At 56.9% G+C, this 20057-nt stretch overlaps 1 protein-coding gene across 2 annotated transcripts in view; it reads right to left on the reverse strand.

Moving 5' to 3' along the window:
* PTPRS (protein tyrosine phosphatase receptor type S) overlaps positions 1-16364 on the reverse strand; it is a gene marked incomplete at its 5' end in the record, with an annotated part of 63626 nt that extends 47262 nt beyond the window's left edge. For both annotated transcript variants that reach the window (XM_082837259.1, XM_082837258.1), the window contains 4 exons: positions 2263-2451; positions 8825-8966; positions 9539-9684; positions 16274-16364. In XM_082837259.1, coding sequence (XP_082693385.1) covers positions 2263-2451; positions 8825-8966; positions 9539-9684; positions 16274-16364 — 568 coding nt within the window. The remainder of the gene's footprint in view (positions 1-2262; positions 2452-8824; positions 8967-9538; positions 9685-16273) is intronic.
* Between the last annotated feature and the right edge of the window lie 3693 nt (positions 16365-20057).

A 20057-nucleotide genomic window follows, 5' to 3' on the forward strand; every position in this document is an offset into this window, starting at 1 on the left:
GGTGCCGTATGTGCGAAGCTCCACTCGCCCCTCGTGGTCTTGTCTTTTTTCCTCTTTTCCTTTTGGGCTCCTCTCTCTGCAGCCCCCGGGTGTCCGGATGGGGAGGGCTGGGTGGTCAGGGGCAGGGGGGCGGGTGGGGGGAGACGTTAGTAAACATGCCACGTGGAGTGGGTCACAGTTACTGTCACAGTGGCCGTTAGTCTGAGGGGAGGGGACGGGAAGGGGGGACACGGTGGGGGGGCGTTAGTTGTTGACGTGGTGAAGAAATTAAACTTACCAAAGGTTTCTGAACGTTTACAACGGAGGGACAAGAAAAGAGAACAGGAACATTAACGGGTGGTTATGCAGAAGCCTGTATCCTCGTGTGTGCGGGAGGGGAGGGGAGGTCAGAATAATGATCAGATTTGATTACAATTTTTTTTTTTTTTTTTCCTTTGGCCGTGCTGTGCGGCTCGTGGGATCTTAGTTCTCCGACCGGGGATCGAACCCGCGCCTCCTGCAGTGGAAGCTCGGAGCCTTAACCACCAGACCACCGGGGAAGTCCCTTGATCATGATTTTTAAAGCAGCTGATGTTCACTGAGCACTTGCTATATGCCAGGCAGCCGGTCAGGGGCCCCTCACAGAAACGCTAGGGAATAGGCACGGTTTAGGAGGATGCTGAGACCCAGGGGATGGGGCACCGAGGTCCACGCTCTTAGTCATTTTGTTATATTGGGGCGACAATGGTGGAAACCAGCAGAGAAGCAACTGGATCCCGAAGGTTGCCATCGCTGCTCCAGCTGAACCCCCCAAGCTGCAAACACCCTCAGACGGGTCGGGACGGGGAAGGCTACGTCTCTCCCCAGTGCGAGGTCCAGGTCTCTCCCGGGAAGAAATTCTGGGCTTAACATCTGCCCCTTTTCAGGGTTTGGGTCTTTGCTGAGGGAAGGAGAAAGCAGAGGATGGGCAGACAGGACTCCTCAGAGGACGGGACTGGGCAGTGAGTGGGGGGGGGGAGGGGTGCTGAGAATGATGGGGTGGCCTTCAGGCAGGGGTGGCTCCAGGGCGGGGCCCTCAGAGGAAGGGGAGAGAGAAAAGAGAGGGTGCACCAACACGTGTCCATGTGACTGAAACATGCGGAAGTGCCTGTGGGCACATCCCGACCACACACGTGTCCGCGCCCACAAGGATCAGCCTGAGACGTGCACACGGAAGGGACTGTCACGCGGATACACGTGTGACAGACACACGTGGACAAGCTCTGCTATGTGGGGTGGGGAGGCAACCCTGTGCTGATAGCACAGCCTGTGTGTGCCCACAGATGCGGAGCAGGTCAGGACACACAGGGAGCCCGGACACACACACACGGACGTTCGTGAGGCAGTTAAGACAGCCGACACGAGGCACACACAGCTCCCCCAGAGAGATGGACCCACAGACAGGGGCACAGAGGTGCTGTGCTAAGACACGATTGTGGAAGTGCCTGGCCCCAAGGTGGCCAAGGCCTTGTGCTCTGTCCAAGGCTCCCCTATCCCGGCCGGGGCCTGGACAAACAGGCTGGACTGCCTGTCCGAGCCCCTTCACGTCCTTACTGCTTCAGTCTTGGAGACACTCTCTCCCTGCAGCCCTCTACGGCTCCCCAGTACCTTACCTGTCTATGCCCACTATCTCCTCTGGAGACACCCACTGCTTCAGCACTGGAAATACTCTCTTGCCTTTGCCTTATGCTCCCCTCTACTCCTACCTGTCTGGACCCCATTATATCCTCACTGGACAAGTCTACTGCTTTAGCACAGAAGATACCCTCCCTCTGCCACCTTCCATGGCTCCCCATCACCTCTGCCTGTCTGTTCCCCGACTGTGTCCCCACTGTTGGGGCACTGTAGACACCCACCCTCCTCTGTGGGTTTCCATCACCCGCAACTATCTGTGCCTCATTAGGACCCCACTGCTTGGGTACTGGAGACCCTCTGCCCCTGCGGCCTCTGCAGCTGCCCATCGTTGTACATATCTGGGTCCATTATATCTCCATGCAGGCACTGAAGAACTCTCCCCCTACCATCCGCCATAGCTCCCCATTACCCCTGCCCGTCTATATCCTATCACATCCCCACTGGTTCAGCTCTGAAGACACTTTCTCCCCCAATACCAATGCCCTCCGTGTCTGCGCATCCACTCTGCCTTTCTGTCCTCCATCTGTCCCCAGGGCTTGGGCCCTGGGATGCCGCCCTCCCCCCTCCCCCCTCTGTGGCTCCCGCACCCTCCTGGCCGCCTGTGCTCACCTGACCGCAGCTGCTTGATGCGTCCATCGCTGGCACTGGGGTCCACAGGCAAGAAGTCCTTGAACCAGGTGATCTCGGGGTCAGGGTTGCCACTCGCAGCACAGAGCATGGTAGCTGTCCGTGTCCGCTCTACCACCTTCAGCTGGGGGCCCATGTCGATGTTGGGGAAACCAGGGGGCAGCTGGTCCTCTGAGGGTGGAGATGGGAAAAACAAAGCAGAGGCCCAGTTGTCACAAGTCCATGCCACCAGGGTGGGGCTCCGGGACGGGCCCTGGGTCCAGCCCCTGCCTGGCTGGGTGACCTCCCTGTAGCCTGTTTCTTTCTCTGTCTGTGAGAAAGACCCGTCTCATGTCGGGGAACTGTTGGGAGGACATCGGGCTAGACCAGTACCTCTGACCCGGGGCGATCCTGCCCCCAGGGGACACTGGGCCATGTCTGGGGACATCTGTGGTTGTCACTCCTGGCATTGAGTCGGTGGGCCCAGGGATACAGCTCCACCCCTCCCAGCGCCTAGGACGGCCCTGCAGAGGATGATCCAGCCCTGATGTCAGCAGCGCAGAGGCTACAAAACCCTTGGGTTACTTTACAGCGGCCGGAAGGAGCTTTTCGGAATGTAAATGGTACCACACCGCCCCCCCGCTGCCAGTGGCCCCCACCACCCTCTGGAGGAACCCAGCCTCCTTGCCCGACGCTGGCCCCCGCCGGCCTCGGCTGCCCCGTCGCACGCCAGCCTCACACTTCTCGCTCTCTCCATCCAGCCACACCAGTCATCTTGGTCCCCAAAGTCATCACGCCCCCTCCTGCATCACCCCTGGGCATCCACGTCACCTCAGGCTAGCTCGTGGCCCCAAGTTATAAATCCTCCTGGGGACTTCCCTGGCGGTCCAGTGGTTAGGACTCCATGCTTCCACTGCAGGGAGCATGGGTTTGATCCCTGGTTGGGGAACTAAGATCCTGCATGCCGCAAAGCATGGCCAAAATAATAACAATAATCATAAAAAGTTCTCCTGGACTCCAGAACATCCAAGTGTCAAACTCCATGGATCGTGATGTATCCGCGTCTCCGCCATGTCCCTACCACCCCATGCAGGTCCCGGCACACAGCAGGTGTGCCTACTACTGAGCCCGTGCTCTAGAGCCCGCAAGCCACAACTACCGAAGCCCAGGTGCCACAACTACTGAAGCCCGTGTGCCACAACTACTGAGCCCGCGTGCTACGACTACTGAGCCCGCGTGCCACGACTACTGAGCCCGCGTGCCACAACTACTGAAGCCCGTGTGCCTAGAGCCCGTGCTCCACAGCAAGAGAAGCCACCGCAATGAGAAGCCCGTGCACCTCAACGAGGTGTAGCCCCCGCTCGCCTCAACTAGAGAAAGCCCGCGCGGAGCAGCGAAGACCCAACAGCCAAAGATAAATAAATTTAAAACAAAAATTTAAAAAACAAAAAGAGCGGATATACGTATTTGCATAACAGATACACTTTGCTGTACAGCTGATACTAATACAACATTGTAAGTCAATTATATCCCAATAAAAAATTTTTTTAAAAAAAGAAGAAGAGGGCTTCCCTGGTGGCGCAGTGGTTGGGAGTCCGCCTGCCGATGCAGGGGACACGGGTTCGTGCCCCGGTCCGGGAAGATGCCACATGCCGCGGAGCGGCTGGGCCCGTGAGCCATGGCCGCTGAGCCTGCGCGTCCGGAGCCTGTGCTCCGCAACGGGAGAGGCCACAACAGTGAGAGGCCCGCGTACCGCAAAAAAAAAAAAAAAAAAAAAGAAGAAGAATGTGGTTCTGGCCTGAGGCGATGGGGCGGGTGGCCTTCGTTCATGTAATTTGCACATCGCACCATGGGCTCCATGGCCTGACTCAGCTGGAGTTGATGCCAGGGTGGGGTATGCAGCTCATCAGCCTCCCACCAGGTCCCACCCCCTCTTGCACCTTTGCCCTCCCCCTCCAGCACCTGGACTCCTGGATCCTTTTGCTCTCACCCCTAAAACCCCCAGCTCTGGTCTGGCCTGTCATCTCCAGTGGACAAAGGGTCCCCTGGGGTAGGGCAGGCTTCCTCAGCTAAAATTAAAACAGCCACTAGCCCCCTTGTTATGGGCTGAAATGTGTACCTCCCCCCTCCTCCAATACACAGGTTGAGGCCCTAATCCTCGGGACCTCAGAATTAGATTGTATTTGGAGACAGAGTCTTTAGAAAGGTCATTAAGTCAAATGCGCTATTAGGGCGACCGTCATCCAACGCGACTGGTGTCCTCATAAGAAGAGGAGATTAAGAACACACAGAGTGGAGACCATGTAAAGACCCAGGAGAAGACGGCTGTCTCTGAGGCAAGGAGAGAGGCCTCAGAAGGAACCAACCCTGCTGACACCTTGATCGAGGACCTCCAGCCTCCAGACTGAAAAAAACATGTGATGTAAGCCGCCCAGACGGTGGTACTTTGTCAGAGCAGCCCTAGCAAACTAACACGGTCCCTGCCCCACCCCTGATGGACAAGTGACAAAAAAGTGATCGCACGCAGGGCTGATGAGACCGAGGAGCGACAGGCCTGCGAGTCCACAGCTGGCAGGAATGTTCGTTGGTACAGCGGGACCAGAAGGGGTGAGTTGGTACCATCCACCTGAGACCCCCCGAGCCCTCAGCTCAGCGGCTGGCTCCCCAGGCCCGTGCACTCAAGTCGGAAGGCAGAGGTATTCCGGAGGCACCGAGAGTAACGGGAAAATGCTGGCGACAATCTAAACACCTGTCAACAGAGACCTGGGCCATCTATGGATGGGTCCCCAAAACAAGCAGAAGGAATCGCCTTACAGACAGATTCGTAACAAACTCCAAGATGCATTCCTAAGTGGACAGAGTTCAGTGTGAAAGATGTGCAGACCAAGGATCAAAAACTACAGCCCCTGGGACTTCCCTGGTGGCGCAGTGGTTAAGAATCCGCCTTCCAATGCAGGGGATGCGGGTTCGATCCCTGCTAGGGGAACTAAGATCCCACAGGCTGCGGGGCAACTAAGCCTGCGTGCTGCAACTGAGCCTGTGTGCTCTGGAGCCCGCACGCCGCAACAAGAGAGAAGCCCGTGCACCGCAATGAAAGATCCCGCGTGCTGCAACTAAGACCCGGCGCAGCCAAATTAATTAACTCATTAATTAAAAGAAAACAGAAACAAAAAACTACAGCCCCTGGGCCAAACCTGGGGCCCCGCTTGTTTTTGTTGATAAAGTTTTATTGGTGCACGGCCACGTCCATTGGTTTCCTCATCATCTACACGGCTTTCCTGAACTGAGAAGTTGCAAGAGACGCTGTCTAGCCTGCAGAGTCAAAAATATTTACTCTGGTGTTTTATAGAAGAAGCCTGCTGCCTCTTGGTAAAGATAAAGCTGCTATTTGCGTAAAAAGGAAATAATAAATGTGTATTTGCTTACAAATGCCCAGGAGGGGCACCGGGCATGGTGGGTGTGTTGGGGGAGGGACAGGGGGCTGGGAAGAGGTGGGCCAGAGGCCACCATGTGGGGAGGGAACAGAGACCCAGGTACATGGAAGGGGCAGGAGGCCAAGACGGGGTAAGGGAGAGCCTGGCCGGGGCACCATCACCTGTGCCCCCAGTTAAACAAGAGAGCTGTGGTTCCGGCCCAGGCAGGGGTCGCTTCATAGAGGAAGACGGCCCCAGTCCCAAGTCCTGAGCACTATGTACCAGGCCCTGTAAGGTAGCTTTCTGTGCCTACCTCTGAGATGGGATCTATTTCACAGAGGGGGAAACTGAGGCTCAAACACATGCGCACCTGCCCGGGTCATACAGCCAGGACACAGCAAGGCTGGGATTTGAACCCAGGCCGGGCTAAGCCTGGAGGAAGCTGGGTGTGGCCGGCATCTGCAGAACCTCCAAGCCGGGCCTGGACCTGTGGGGTCGGATGGGGTGTCTGGATCCTGTCTGAGCTCGTTCCACACCCAGTTTGTTCTTCCCGGCCCGAGGCCTGGACCACCTCATGCATGGTTCTGATTGGCTACTGATGACGTCACTGGAGGTTCGGGCCAAGACAACTGGGCCTCAATTCTTGGTGCTCAAAGCTGGCCCAGGCGTGCTGGGGGCTGGGTCTGCTGGTGTCCCTCTGTGCACCCGTTTCCTGTGTGTGTGTGTGTGTGTGTGTGTGTGTGTGTGTGTGTGTGTGTGCGCACGGGTGCACGAGTGTGCATGCGTGCTCACCCACGTATGCACCCGCACCCCACGCGTGTCCACACATGAGCACTTCCTGGGTGCGTGCAGCCCCGCGAGGGGCCCCCGTGAGTGCCTGTGGGCGGCAGCCAGCCAGGGTGGGGGAGGCCGCGGCCGCCTGACGTTACCGAGAGCTCCTAATTAAACAAAAATGTTCATCGAGTACCACATTGTGCCTGATTCCTCGGAGTTTAATTAAAACAGCAGCGCGGGAGGTGTGAGCAGGGTCCACAATCAGATGGCAGCGGAGGAAGGGAAGCTGGGGGTGCTGGGCCCGGCAGCCCAGACCTTCCCGCTCAGCCGCGGGAGGGTGGGGTGGGGGGGGAGGGTGTCCCTGGGGATCGGGGCGCGGGGGGGCGGCCCGAGGCGGGGGAGGCAGGGGGCACAGGCGTTCTGGGTCAAACGCTCTGGGCTCGGCGCCCAGCCCAAGCGCCACGTCTTGCTAGGCGGCCCGAGAACAGAGAGATGCCAAGGGTCTTGTTGGGGGAGGCGGAGAACGGAGATGTGTCTTTCCCAGACTCCCAGAGACTGTGCGGTTAATAGATTCACAGCGTGTCCTTTTAACTCTCTGAGCGCTTACAAAGGAGGCTGGCACAGTGGGGGGGGGGGGGGGGGGCGGGGCGGGAGGCGGGCTGTTCCTGAGAAAGGTCAGGGCAAAAATATCTGCTGGGAAGAGGCGGGGCGGGCTGGGGCGGGTGGACTCCTCCCCTTCCCTCCTTCTCTCTCAATCCGCCAGCAGGATGGGCTCCAGGACACACACACAATGAAACTATGAGGCCTCCTGTTAAAAAATTACTAGGAATTTCCAGGCGGTAACGGCAGAGCTTTCTGAGGGCGGTCGCACACCAGGGTCTGGGACCACGTGCCCCTGCGGCCAATGTGACAGCTCCTCCCAGAGCTCCAAGCTGACCGTGGCTCCACTGCCTGGGAGGACATGGGATGACTCCCAAGCTGGGAGCCGCGTGTGGGGGCCACCTGCCCCCAATGGCTGGCAGTGGCTTGTACTTTTTTTTTTTTTTCCTTTTGTCCATGCCGCGCAGCATATGGGATCTTAGTTCCCTGACCAGGGATCCCGCATCCCCTGCAGTGGAAGCGCAAAGTCTTTAACCAATGGACCACCGGGGAAGTTCCAAGTGGCTTCTACTTAGAGATCAGACAGGGTCAGGGTGCCCCTGTAGGCGACAGGCGGAATCCACCTTCCCACCCACCCACCTGACAGCTGCAGTGTGGCTGGTGGCAGCTGTCTTGTCACAACCAGAATAATGACGACAGTAATAATAATATCAGATCGGTAGAATCAACCAAATGCTTGTTCCCCTCGTGGCACCATGCTGGTCCCCCACTTGTATCTGGTTCTGAAACAATCCCTTGTGGTGAACATCATTATTATCCCACTTTGGAGGTGAGGACACTGCAGCTCAGAGAGGTTCATTAACTTGCCCAAGGTCACAAAGCTACGGAGGGGCAGTGCCAGGATGCGAACTCAAGTTGCAGGCCCCTGGGTTAAAACCGCCTTGCAAGGGAGAAGGCAGCAGGGAGCAGCTGGGGTCGGGGGCAGGCGGGTTTGTGGTGAGACTGTCTGAATGATACTGGTTTACAATAAGGAAGCCATTTCCTGGTCCCTAGCCCACCTGAATGAGGCCAGCAAGAAGCCCACAGGAAGGATCTGTGTGAATCTATGAGGAGGTGATATTTAGCTGTTTCTGCCTAGCCAGCCTTCTATTCCTCCTTTGTTTCTTTAAGGGAACCACCCCTTACTGACCCCACTACTTGACTCCAAGGAAGACTCTGCCGATCAGAGTATTTGTTCCTCCAGACACAGTGACCAGCTCAGGGATGGTCATCTGACCCAAGCTGGGCCAACGAACAGCAACGGTCCTGGGTCATTTAGTCCAGGGGGCCCCGGAGCCTGGGGCTAATGGGGGGAATCTCACTAAGGATACCGTTGATAGGGAAGAAAACAAACCCAGAGGCAGAAAGTGAACTCTGAGAACATCATGTGAGCTCCTGGATCCAGCTGAACCTGAAGCTCGTCTACTCCACAGAGATTTTAATTACATCAACCAATGAATTCTCAGTTTGAGTTGGATCTGCCTCTTGTAATCAGAAGAGCACGATTAAGATGACAAATGAAGATGACTCTAGTCCCTTAACACTCTTCTTTTTGGCAAAGACTCAGTAAATTCCTACCAGAAGGCTCTGGGCCCCAGTTGTATTACAGGCTAAAAAAAGGAGATCAAGGTCCCCCCCAAAGAGAAAATCCAAAGCAAGACTTTCATGAATCCCTTTGGTATTTGTCCCCAAAGTCCAGGCCCCAGGTCCTCCCCGACCCACCCTGGGGAGCCCAATACCTCGGAGGACAGTGAGCTTGGCATGGACGGTGATCTCCCCGACTGAGTTCTGGGCCACACACTCGTACACGTTCTCATCCCGGGGTGTCCGGAGTGGCTGGATCCTCAGCACGGCCCCTGCACTCCCATCAAACTCGATCGTCTGCCATGGGTAGGGGACAAAGGTCAGGGTGAGGCTGGGGTCCCAGGCGTGAACAGGAGAGGAGCTGGGGGCTGTACACACGTGTGTGTATACATCCATGTAAAGATGGTGGAGGCAGAAAATGGTCTGTACAAGTAAAGGGTATTGTGCATAAGTGGGTGTGTGACACTCGCACGTAAGTCTGGTGACAGGCATGCGAAGGCATGCTGGACGTGGAAATGTGTGTGTCTGACCATTTACTTGTGCACAGAGTTGTGAGTTCCCTTCTGTGTGCAGTGGTGAGATAAGATTCAGAGAGGGCAGGGAGTTGCTTGAGGCCACACAGCACAAAGGTGGCAGAACAAGCGAGCCTGAAGGGCCCTCATGGGGCACATGGTGGGGGGTGCACGTGGCAGAGAGTGGGTGGGAGAAGAGAAGGGACCTGTCTGGAGAGGGTGCCTGCCCTGACTGCCCGTGCTCCATCTGGGGAATGTTTCTGGGACAGCTTCTGTGGCTGAGCTGCCGTGGCCCCGTCCAGGGGTGGGGCTGGTCCTCAGCTGTCTCCCCTTCCCTCCCCCGCCTCCCCGACTCACCTCAAAGCGCTGCGAATTGACCTTCTTGCCCTTCTTGTTCCAGGTCACGCGTGGCTTGGGATCTCCCGTGGCCTGACACACAAAGGAGGCCACGCCCCCTGACACGCCAATCTGGTCCTTGGGTTCTTTGATGAACCTCGGAGGCTCTGGGGAGAGAGCAGGAAGCGGAGGGGCTCTGGTGGGCCAGGGCATGTGACAAGGACCCTATGGGGCCAGGTAAACATGCCCTCCATCCTCTGTCCGGACACAGAGATACCATGTGGGCCCCACAGGAGGGCTGGAGAGAAGAAGAAATGATACCACTGCCCCCTGTGGGCACCCCGGGCCCTGCCCAGCACCTCCACCCCCCGACCCGGATACAACGGCCACACATACTCACACGAGGACACACCTCACGTGGGCACACCTGCTCAGACCCAGTGGCACAGGGGAAGGTGAGGGGATACCCCTGAGACTTCGGGGTCCCTAAATTCAGCCCCTGAAGGCCCTCAGTAGTGACCAGCCAAACTATGGAGGGTCCTTGATCTTAAAAAGACTTGGGAGGAGAGAACTTGGTCTCATCAATCCCTGACGGGACATGTGGGGAGACTGAGGCATCAAACAGGGAAGCAGAGGGGGTGACCAAGGGACCTGAGGTCAGAGCCAGACCAGAGATCGAACCCAGGGCTCCAGCCTCTTCATCTGGGGGAGGTGTCCAAACACAAGGAGTCAGAGCTGGAGGCCAGAGCTGAACATGGGCGATCGGATGCCGCCAACCACTAGAGCAAGTGCTTATTGAGCGCCTACTGTATGCGGATGGTGTACACTCAGCAACATGTCCTTCTGACAGTGCTGGGGGACAGAGCCACCATGATCCTCATTTCACACTCGAGAAAACCAAGGCACAGACCAGGCAAGGCACTTGCTTCGACACAGCCAGCCAGTGGCTGAGCGGGGATTTGAACTGGGCTGGTCCTGTGCCCCCATCCTTTGCCCCTCATGATGATCTGATGTGCTAAGTCTCCCCAGGAAAGTCTCAAGTGGGAGCTACTCTGTCTTTGATGCCTACACAGCCTCAACTCGGCAGGTGGCACAGGCTGCAGTACCTGAGAGTTCATTAACATGGTCCTCTTTTTTTATTGACTTTTCACAGTAACCTCTGAATCGCCCAAAGGGATACTGGATTTCCATCCACAGTAATATGCTACAATGTATCCCATAAAATGAATTCAGTTACTTCTGAGAGTTTTACGGACAGACCCAAGGGCTGCAACATACTTACAAGGTCCTGAGGGAAACAACCTACATATCCAACAAAACAACAAAAGGGGACGATTAAATGAACACTGGGCCACCCACTGAGTGGAATACTATGCAGCTGTAAAAAGGGACAAGAATGCTTTTGTAACGAACTTCTAGGACAGGAACAGCAAGATACACTCTGAAATGGACAAAAAGTGAGGGGTAAAAAGTATAGTCAATGCTCCTGTTTGTGTGATGAGAAAAATGAAAATGGGGAAAGTGTGTGTGTGTGTGTGTGCGCGCACGTGTGTGCACGCACAGAAACAACAGCTGCCTCTGGGAGGAGAAAGCAGGTGGCTGCACACAGGGGAAAGAAGGCTTCGTACCCTGGTAACATTTTTACATTTAGAACTATTTGAAGATAAACTGAAATTCTTATTTTTGTAAGGTTTGAATAGAAAGGTGAGCCAATTAAAGAAATATATTAAGTAAGTAAAAGTTTGGGCTCTGAGGAGAGGCAGAGAGAGGATGAACAACGCAAGCTTGAGCAAGGCCAGGCCTCCGAGCACTGAGCCACTCAGGTTCACCTAGAAAGTTCTGGCTGCTCAGAAGTGCCGAGAAGTTCAAGGAGGCCTCAGCTTCCAAGTCTGGGTGCCACAGAGCCCAATTGCTCCCATCTGTGACTCAGGCTGGGCTTTGAACAAAAGAGAGTCCCCGCCTCAGCGCCTTGACTGGCCTCACCTCCCTCATTCCAGGCTGTGCTCCCATTGATATGACCACGGAAGTCTACACTGGCCACCTCTCTGGAAAATCAGCAGACCCACTGCATGCAGGCATCAGTGGGCTCTCTCAAAGCCTGTGTATCTTACTGGGGAAGTGATTGTTGATTCCACTGTACAGATGGGATTGTACAGATTCAGGGAGGTTAATGAGCTTGCATGACGTCATACAGCTCAGAAGTGACAGCAACAGGGCTGGATCCTGGGTCTATCAGTCCCCAAGCCCACGTCTTCTGTTCCTCTCACCTCCAGGCCCCGAGCCTGATTTCGATGTTTTTGCTCCACGCTGAGCCCTGGACTGGGCCTGCCTCTCTGGCTCTGCCTTGCCTGGGTTGCCCCTCCTACAGGAATGGTGACTGGGGCCATGTGGGTCCCCAGCCAAGGTCATGGGGGGAAGTCTCTGTGGTCAGGTCAGGAATCTCGCTTCTGAGAAAAATCCTCCCTGGGGAGCCACTGGAAGGAAGGGCCGAAGCGGGCTGCAGGGAGTGAGAAGCATCCAGCCGCCTTTTTACGACTCGGAGCCGGGAAGACACCCCGAGCACCCTCCAATCCGGGAAACGAGACACGATGGGAGCCCGTGCTGTCCCTCCTCCTCTCTTCATCTGGCGGCTTCAACCTCAGCTCAGCCAGCACCTCCCCCAGGGAGCCTTCTTGGATTACCACTGGCAGGGTCAGGACCCCCTCTGTCCCCATCCTTCCATGGGCGCCCCCTTCCATCACGGCCCCGATCACACTGGGTTGAAATACTTGGTTATGTGCCACCTGGCAGGGTGGGCATGAAACAGACCCCACTCTTTGGGACCCCACCACACCACTTCTCTGTGCCCGGTGACCCCTGAAAAACCGGGGCTTTGAACCTTGATGCTTGCCTAATACTGGGCCCAATGAAGCTGCCCGCTCGCTCCCTGGCGCCCCCTCGCTGCAGGGCAGATGCCTCTCAGCTTACCTCCAGGCAGCTCTGGGATCCCAGCCAGCCCGGAAGAGTGAAATTTCTCCGTCCGCTGCATCCCCCATTAGAATATTTCTTGCAGATGCTTAGATTCTCTCATTTGGACAAACCCTCCCTTCCTCTTCTTGGCAAAGGGGCCCCAGACATAAGAAAGTCACACTGGGGTATGGCCGCAGCCTGTGGCAAGCAAGCGCTCCTTTTGTGCTGGGCCTGTTCTCACACCCAGCTCTATTCTGAGGCTCAGAAAGGGTGAGCGACTGGCCCCCAGTCACCCAGCTTGTGATGGGCAAGAGCTAAGATTCCAACCTGGTCCTATTGGGCTCCCAAAGCCTTGCAAATAGTACACCCGATATACAGGGTTGTGGGCCTTCAGTGATGGAGAGCACCCTGGGTGCTCCTGTTTCTTAGATGAAGAGACCGAGGTTCAGAGTGGCGATGCCAACAGCGCAGAGCCTGGGAAGGGCTTGGCCTGATTTCTGTTTTTCCATTTCAGATTTGGCAGAGAAAAAGCTGGTGCCAGAGCTGGAGACCCACCCACCAGTCCCCTCCAACCCAGCCTGGACAGGCCGCACAGCACCCTGGGAAGGCCCCACAGGACCAGAAGCTGTTTTTAGGGCAGAAATCACTCCTCTTGGTGCTGGATGGTGGACACATCAGCTGCCTGCCCGGGCTCTCTACCACCTGACAGCCCCCACCCGAATGGTTTCCTGAGGACCTGGGCTACTCCTTGAAGCTGGCAGTGCCAATCACGGTGCCCACAGCCCCTCTGCTGGCCCCCAGATGACAGGGTTCCTGCTAAACAGACCACCTCCTGGGGTCGAGATGCCCCAGCTTTGGAGACGGAGACCTGGGTTTGAGTCTAGGCCACTACCAACACCTAAAGGGATACAGTACTAACAATTCCAGGGGAAATCCCTGGCGGTCTATTGGTTAGGACTCCACACTTCCACTGCAGGGGGCATGGGTTCGATCCCCGGTCAGGGAACTAAGATCCCACGTGCTACACGCAGTGTGGCCAAAAAAAAAAAAGAATTTCAGGGCTCACTGAGGGAGCATCCACGGAGCTAGCCCCGGCTACATGCCCCGTGCTGATAGCCTGGGTCACACTCCCTCACGGCTCACCTGGACCACTGCAGTCTCCTCTGCCCTGGCATCCCCCCATCCTGTCCTCCCCAGCCTCAAGTCTGTCCTCCCTCAGCAGCCAGAGGGCACCTGTGAGCACCTCAGTCAGGACCTGCCCCTCCTCTGCCCACAGCCCTCCAGGGCTCCCACCTCCCTGGGGTACAAGCCACGTCCTCTCTGCTGCCCACAAGGCCCTGCACGACCTGCCCCGTCCCCTCCCTGCCCTCCCCTCCCCTCCTCCCTCTCTCCCCCTCGCTCACTCTGCTCCAGACACACAGGCCTCCTCACTGTTCCTCCAACACACCAGGCACAGTTCTGCCCCAGGACCTTTGCACAGGTTATGCCTTCTGCCCAGGACACCTTCCCCCTAGACATGCATGGGGTGCACTCCTCAGCTCCTTTAGGTCTCTGTTCAGATGTCACCTCCTTGGTGTGACCTTCCCCGATGCCCTCCCACCCATTTGAAATGCAGCCCCTAAACCTCCACTCATGCTCTCATCTCCCTTCCTGTTTATCTTGCTCCCGGGCACATCCACCATCCAGCACACTCGGTGTCTCTCCCTCAAGATTATCAGCTCCAAAAGGGGGTGGGGGGTTTCCCTGGTGGTGCAGTGGTTGGGAGTCCGCCTGCCGATGCAGGGGACGCGGGTTCGTGCCCCGGTCTAGGAGGATCCCACATGCCGCGGAGCGGCTGGGCCCGTGAGCCATGGCCGCTGAGCCTGCGCGTCCGGAGCCTGTGCTCCGCAACGGGGGAGGCCACAGCAGTGAGAGGCCCGCGTATCACAAAAAAAAAAAAAAAAAAAAAGGGGGGGTGGGATACCTGTTTTGTCTCGCAGGTCTAAACCAGTGCCTGGCGCACAGTAGGTGCTTATGAAAAACCCACTGAATGAATGAGAGCACAGCCCCACCCATGGTCACACGATAGAGCGAGGATTCGAACTCAGGACAGGATAGCCTCCAAACTCTGGGATCTCTACCCCCTCCTCATAATGGTCACTTTGCAGCCTCAGTTTCCTCACCTGTCAATGGGAATGATCTCAGCATCCTGCCCAAGGCTGGTTAATTACCACTGGAGCAAGATGTCAAAGTCGTAAATATATGATTTATTCCACTAGTGTAAGTTCAATCAGTGGTGGTCACGTGGGGGTACCATCGAGGGGATGGGGCCAGGGATGCTACTCCGCACCCCACAGTGCCCAGGATGGCCCCCACTCCCTGAGAATGCTCTGGCCCCGACCTCAGCAGTGCCGAGGGCAGGGGAAACCCTGCGTTAAGTGAATGAATGAAAAGCTAAAACTGCTCAGCCCTCGGCCCACTATTCCCACTGCAAGGAATAGAGCACAGAAGACACAGGCCCCGGGAGGTGACCAGATGGATCGCAGCCCAGGCACGCCTGGCTGTGTGGGGTGATGGGTAGCAACCGGGGCTCTGGCGCCAGGCAGACTGGCCGATTCCTGGCTGTAAAACGTAACCTCACTGTGCCTCAGTTTCCCCATCTGTACAATGGGGGTGGGGAGAATAGCCTCCATCTCATCAGGTGGTGGTGGCTGATCTGAATGTGTTAGGCAGTTACGACAAAATAATATAAAAACGAGAAAAAGCACGGATGGACGAGGCAGGTGTGTATGTCTCTGGTGTTCTCACCCAGGGGCAATAATTACCATGCTCGTGGTAACCCGGGATTGTGGACCTACTGTGTGCAAGCAGCGTGCAGGGGCTTATCGTGTGTCCTCGTCCCAGGAATGCTGGGAGATGAATGATGCTGAGTTTCATTCTGTCAAGGTAGAAATGGCCGCTGAGCGAGGGTGAGTCACTAGCCCAAGGTCACACAGCAGGTTAGCAGTGAAGTCAGGATTCAAACCCAGCCTAACAGCAGATCCCAGTTTCTTTCCCTGCTGACCTGACCCTTTGTGTCCCCATCAGCCTAATGACACCTCCTCTAGGCCCCTCGTGGTGGGATAGACCGTGGCGTTAGGACTAAGACTGACTCTCATCCTCTCCATGTTACTGCCAGAAGCACAGCCTTGCCCATCCCCAAACTACACCAACATCTTTCTTCACCTCCAGGCCTTTCTGTGTGCTAACACCTTCGCCAGTAATGTCCTTTCTATTGGTAAACTCCTATATACCCACAAAACCCCAGCTCCAATGCTCTCTCTCCCAAGAAGCCTCCCCTGGCTCTGCCTGGGAAGGTTTGATTGATTGCCTGTGTGTCTACGAACTGGGTGCTGGTATTTCCACCTGTGGCAAGGGAAGGAAAACTGTGGCTACCTCAGGAGTGACTTCAAGTAAGCCCCAGTCCCCTCTGAGCTTTGGTTTCTCTCATGGAAAAACGGGGATGGTAATGAAACTAGCATGCTGGGTTCTGTGAGGTGGAGGGAGATGAAGCAGGTAAAGCCTGCATTTAGCACTGGGCTTGGTGCAGATTCAACGCTGGGCAAACAGACACTGTCATCACCGTCAGCATGACTGCTTTTTCATACCATTCTCGTTATTCACCTCTGCACCTCTCAGGACCCAGTGCACAGCAAGCATTCTACTCGGCCTCTTTCACAGAGCACAGAGGCTCTGCACGGCAAAACCAGCACCCTCCCCACCCCCCCGGGGGGGGGTGGGGACACGTGTTCACACGTGCACATGCAAACTCAAAACGCCCACACTTACCTTCTGTGGCACAGCCTCCTACCAGCAGGACCACGAGGAGGCCCATGGGACCAACCACAGATGCCACACCATGGCACCAGGCAGGCGCCATGCTCGGCCGTGACCTGCAACCTCCAACCTCTGGCCCTGGAGGGGGGATGGCCCCCCCCCCCACGGTCCCTCACAGAGAGGCCTCAAGCCAAGCGTCAGTCGGGGCAGCGTCTGCAGAGACAAAAAGAGGGGCCGTGAGAGGGGAGCAGGGGAATCCAGGGGGCCTTCATGGGGGAGGCAGCAGGAGGATCACAGAGGGGCAGAGGAGAGTCACGGGATGACAGGGTGAGGGTTACAGGACAATGGGGGAGGGTCAGGGGGCGACGATGGGGCAGAAAGAAAGTGCTGAGCCCCCAAGATGAACTGAATGTTGTGGTCCCCCCCCCCCAAGTTATTATGTTGAAACCTAACCCTCAGTGTGATGGTCTTAGGGGCCTTTGGGAGGTGATTAGGTCATGTGGTGGAGCCCTTGTGAATGGGATTAGTGCCCTTATAAAGAGACCCAGAGAACTCCCTCCTTGCTCCCCGCCACCATGTGAGGACATAGCAAGATGGTCGTCTGTGAATCAGGAAGCAGGTTCTCACCAGACACCAATTCTGCCACCGCCCTGATCTTGGACTCCTGGCCTCCAGAACCGTGAGAGATGTGTGTTGTTTATAAGTCACCCAGTCTATGGCATTCTGTTGTAGCAGCCAGAACAGACTGAGACAGCCCTTACCCCTGGCTGAGCCCCCGACCCCAGGCTGAGCCCCAAACCAGGACTGAGCAACCCCTCTAGAAAGCGCTCTGAACATCTGATTTCCCCCCCCCTTCGCAGGCTGGACCGCCCACCCGAAGGAAGAGGCTCCAGCTAACACTGCTGACAGTCCCTACAAATCTGCCCATTCGGCCACCAGACGGACCTTCCCCGCAAACACACCTGCCCGTCCCTGCCCTGCTCTAACACCTCCCATGGCTCCCGTCAGCCCCAGAGGAAGCTGCGCCTACTGGTCTCGTCCCCTCTCTCACGGGAGATGCAGCCACACAGTCCCAGCTCAGTCACACCCTGCTGTGTTCTCTGCTGGAAATGCTGTCCCCACACTACCGCGTGACAGGTCTCAGCTCCACCGTCACTTCCTCTGGAAGCCCTCCCTGCCCCTGGCAGGTCAGCCCCCACCCCCAATTCCACATCCCACGGCTTCAGAAATGACGGAGATCATCCTTCACAGCATTTACCCCAGTCTGCAAATCAAGTGAGAATGTTCATCACCCAGCGTCTGTTTCTCCGGCGAGAATCCAAACTCCTCTAGGGCAGAAGGGTCCTTCTCAGGGGCCAAACCCTAGGATGGCCTCCTCTCCACTTTGGCCAGGGCCAGGGTGGAAGCGGGGGCAGGAGGAGGCCCAAGGATGAGGCCCTCGTGGCCGGGTCAACCTTAGACACCCACCCCAGGCCATGCCCCAGGCGCGTCCACACCATGGCCACGGGGACGGGTGCCACGTAATCATGGGGCAGCCCCTGTGTTTCTGGCTCCCAAAATATCCAGCTGTGGTCACCACGCCCAGCCCCAGAGTGGCCCCAGGGGAAGGCTGGGCTGGTGGTGGCCGGGTCATGGCCCAGGGTGGAGAGTGGAGAAGGTGGGATGAGGGGGGTGCGGATAGGGGCACTCAACGGGCACACAGTCAGACCATGGACAGTCAGACCAGACAGAAAAGGAGGATGCTTGCACACAGGCCAGCCACAGACAGTCCCAGACACACGGTCAGACCACAGACAGACAGGGAGACCAGACATAGTCACAGATGTATTTGTACAGTCAGGCAACAGAGATGGGTCCACACGTGTAGTCAGGCCAATAAAACTGACACACAGACCACAAACATGGACAGGCACAAAATCAGACCCCAGACACACAGAATCAGACAAGATACAGACAAAGGGTCACCATGGGGCAGACAATACACATACACAGTCTGACCACAAGCAGTCAGGTCAGAGACACACAGGTACATGCTAAGACCACAGACACACAGCCAGATGAGATATACACACAGGGTCACGGTCAGGCAGGCAATACACATACACAGCTGGGCTACAGGCAAGCATGAACACAGAGGCACACTGGAGCTCCGCAGGGCATGGCAGGTAAAAACACACGGCTCACAGACTCGGATGCGGGCACACAGTGGGGCTACAGAGATGGGCAGTCAGCAGAGCAAACCTGCACCCAGCCAGATAGTATGCACACGGACACGTAACGTCAGATCCCCCATTCACATGCACGTGCACAGACAGGCAGGCGCACAGTCAGACCACAGATACACACTGGGACCCAACCACGGGCCCTTTAAGAGCACAAGTGGCTGATGAGGACGGTGAAGGTCCCAGCTGGGGAAATGGCCCATGGCCAGCTGGGGCCAGGGTGACCACAGCAGCTGGTCCCGCCCACAGATGCACATCGGCTTGGCCACATCGGGGGAGGGGGCTCAGCTCTGGCCCAGACCACTTGGATCGGCTGCCCGGGCCCGCACAGAGCATCTGGGGAAACCGAGGTAGAATTTTAACACGGAGGGGCTCAAACCCACCACCCCGGGGCGGGCGGGTGTGTGTATGACTCCCCTGCTCTAGTCTCCTCACCTCCGATGCCAGCTGGCATGGGCAGGGGTCACGTGGCCCTGGCCACGATGCCTCCCCCACCCCCTATGCCCCATTGGAGCCAGGGGCAGCCGCCTTCTAAAAAGGAGGCCCCTAATTACCCCCTGGCTCCTGCAGCCCCGCCTTCCCAATTACTGGGCAGGATGGGGCTGATCCAGGAACAGGCGGGGCCCAGCCATCAGCTCCCAACTCCCCAAAAGAGGTCATTCCAGCCTGCTGGGCCGGGGGAGTACATGGCACGGGGGCTTTCAAGGCCTGGAGCAGGAATGGGGGTGGGAGGTGTGGGACAAATCCAGGGTGGAAAGGATCAGACAGAACACAGAAGGTTAAAAGTTCCAGGGTTGGGACTTCCCTATCGGTCTGCGCTTCCAACGCAGGGGGTGTGGGCTCGATCCCTGGTCAGGGAACTAAGTAAGATCCCACATGCCGTGAGGTACAGCCAAAAAAAAAAAAAAGTTCCTGGGTCTCTTAGGCCCCCATTCTCCCTGGAAGAACTTTGCCATGGCAAAGCCCCAGACCCTCGCACCTCTTCTGGCTTCCCGCGAGACCAGGGGTAGGCTCCCCTGCAAGGGGCTGGGGGAGAATATGAGCAAATTCTGTCAGCTCTGTCTCCAAAATCTAGGCTGAGACTGTCTACTTCTTACCCCTTCTTCTGCCTCTACCCGGTCCAGCCCCCTCATTGCTCACCTGGACCAATGGAGTCATCTCCTGCCATGCCACCCGCCACCCCGTCTGTCTTCCCCTCAGTGCCAGAGGGCACCTATTAGCACCCGAGTCAGGTCCCATCCCTCCTCCTTCGGTGGTAAAAGTCCAAGCCCTCCCTGATGCCCACAAGGCCCTGCACGACCTGCCCCGTCCCCTCCCTGCCCTCCCCTCCTCCCTCTCTCCCCCTCGCTCCCTCTGCTCCAGACACACGGGCCTCCTGGCTGTTCCTCCCACATGCCAGGCACGGTCCTACCCCAGGGCCTTTGCACGGGTTGGTACCCTCTGCCTGGACCTCTCTGCCTCCAGATTTAATGTTAATATTATGACTTGACTGAGAATTAAAGGGGGAATGGGAATAGGAGTGGGTGTCTCCACAGAAGGAACAGCACAAGGAAGGACAAGAAGCAATACTGAGC

Source organism: Leucopleurus acutus, assembly GCF_964270905.1.
Source record: "Leucopleurus acutus genome assembly, chromosome: 3".
Classification (NCBI taxonomy): Eukaryota; Metazoa; Chordata; class Mammalia; order Artiodactyla; family Delphinidae; genus Leucopleurus; species Leucopleurus acutus.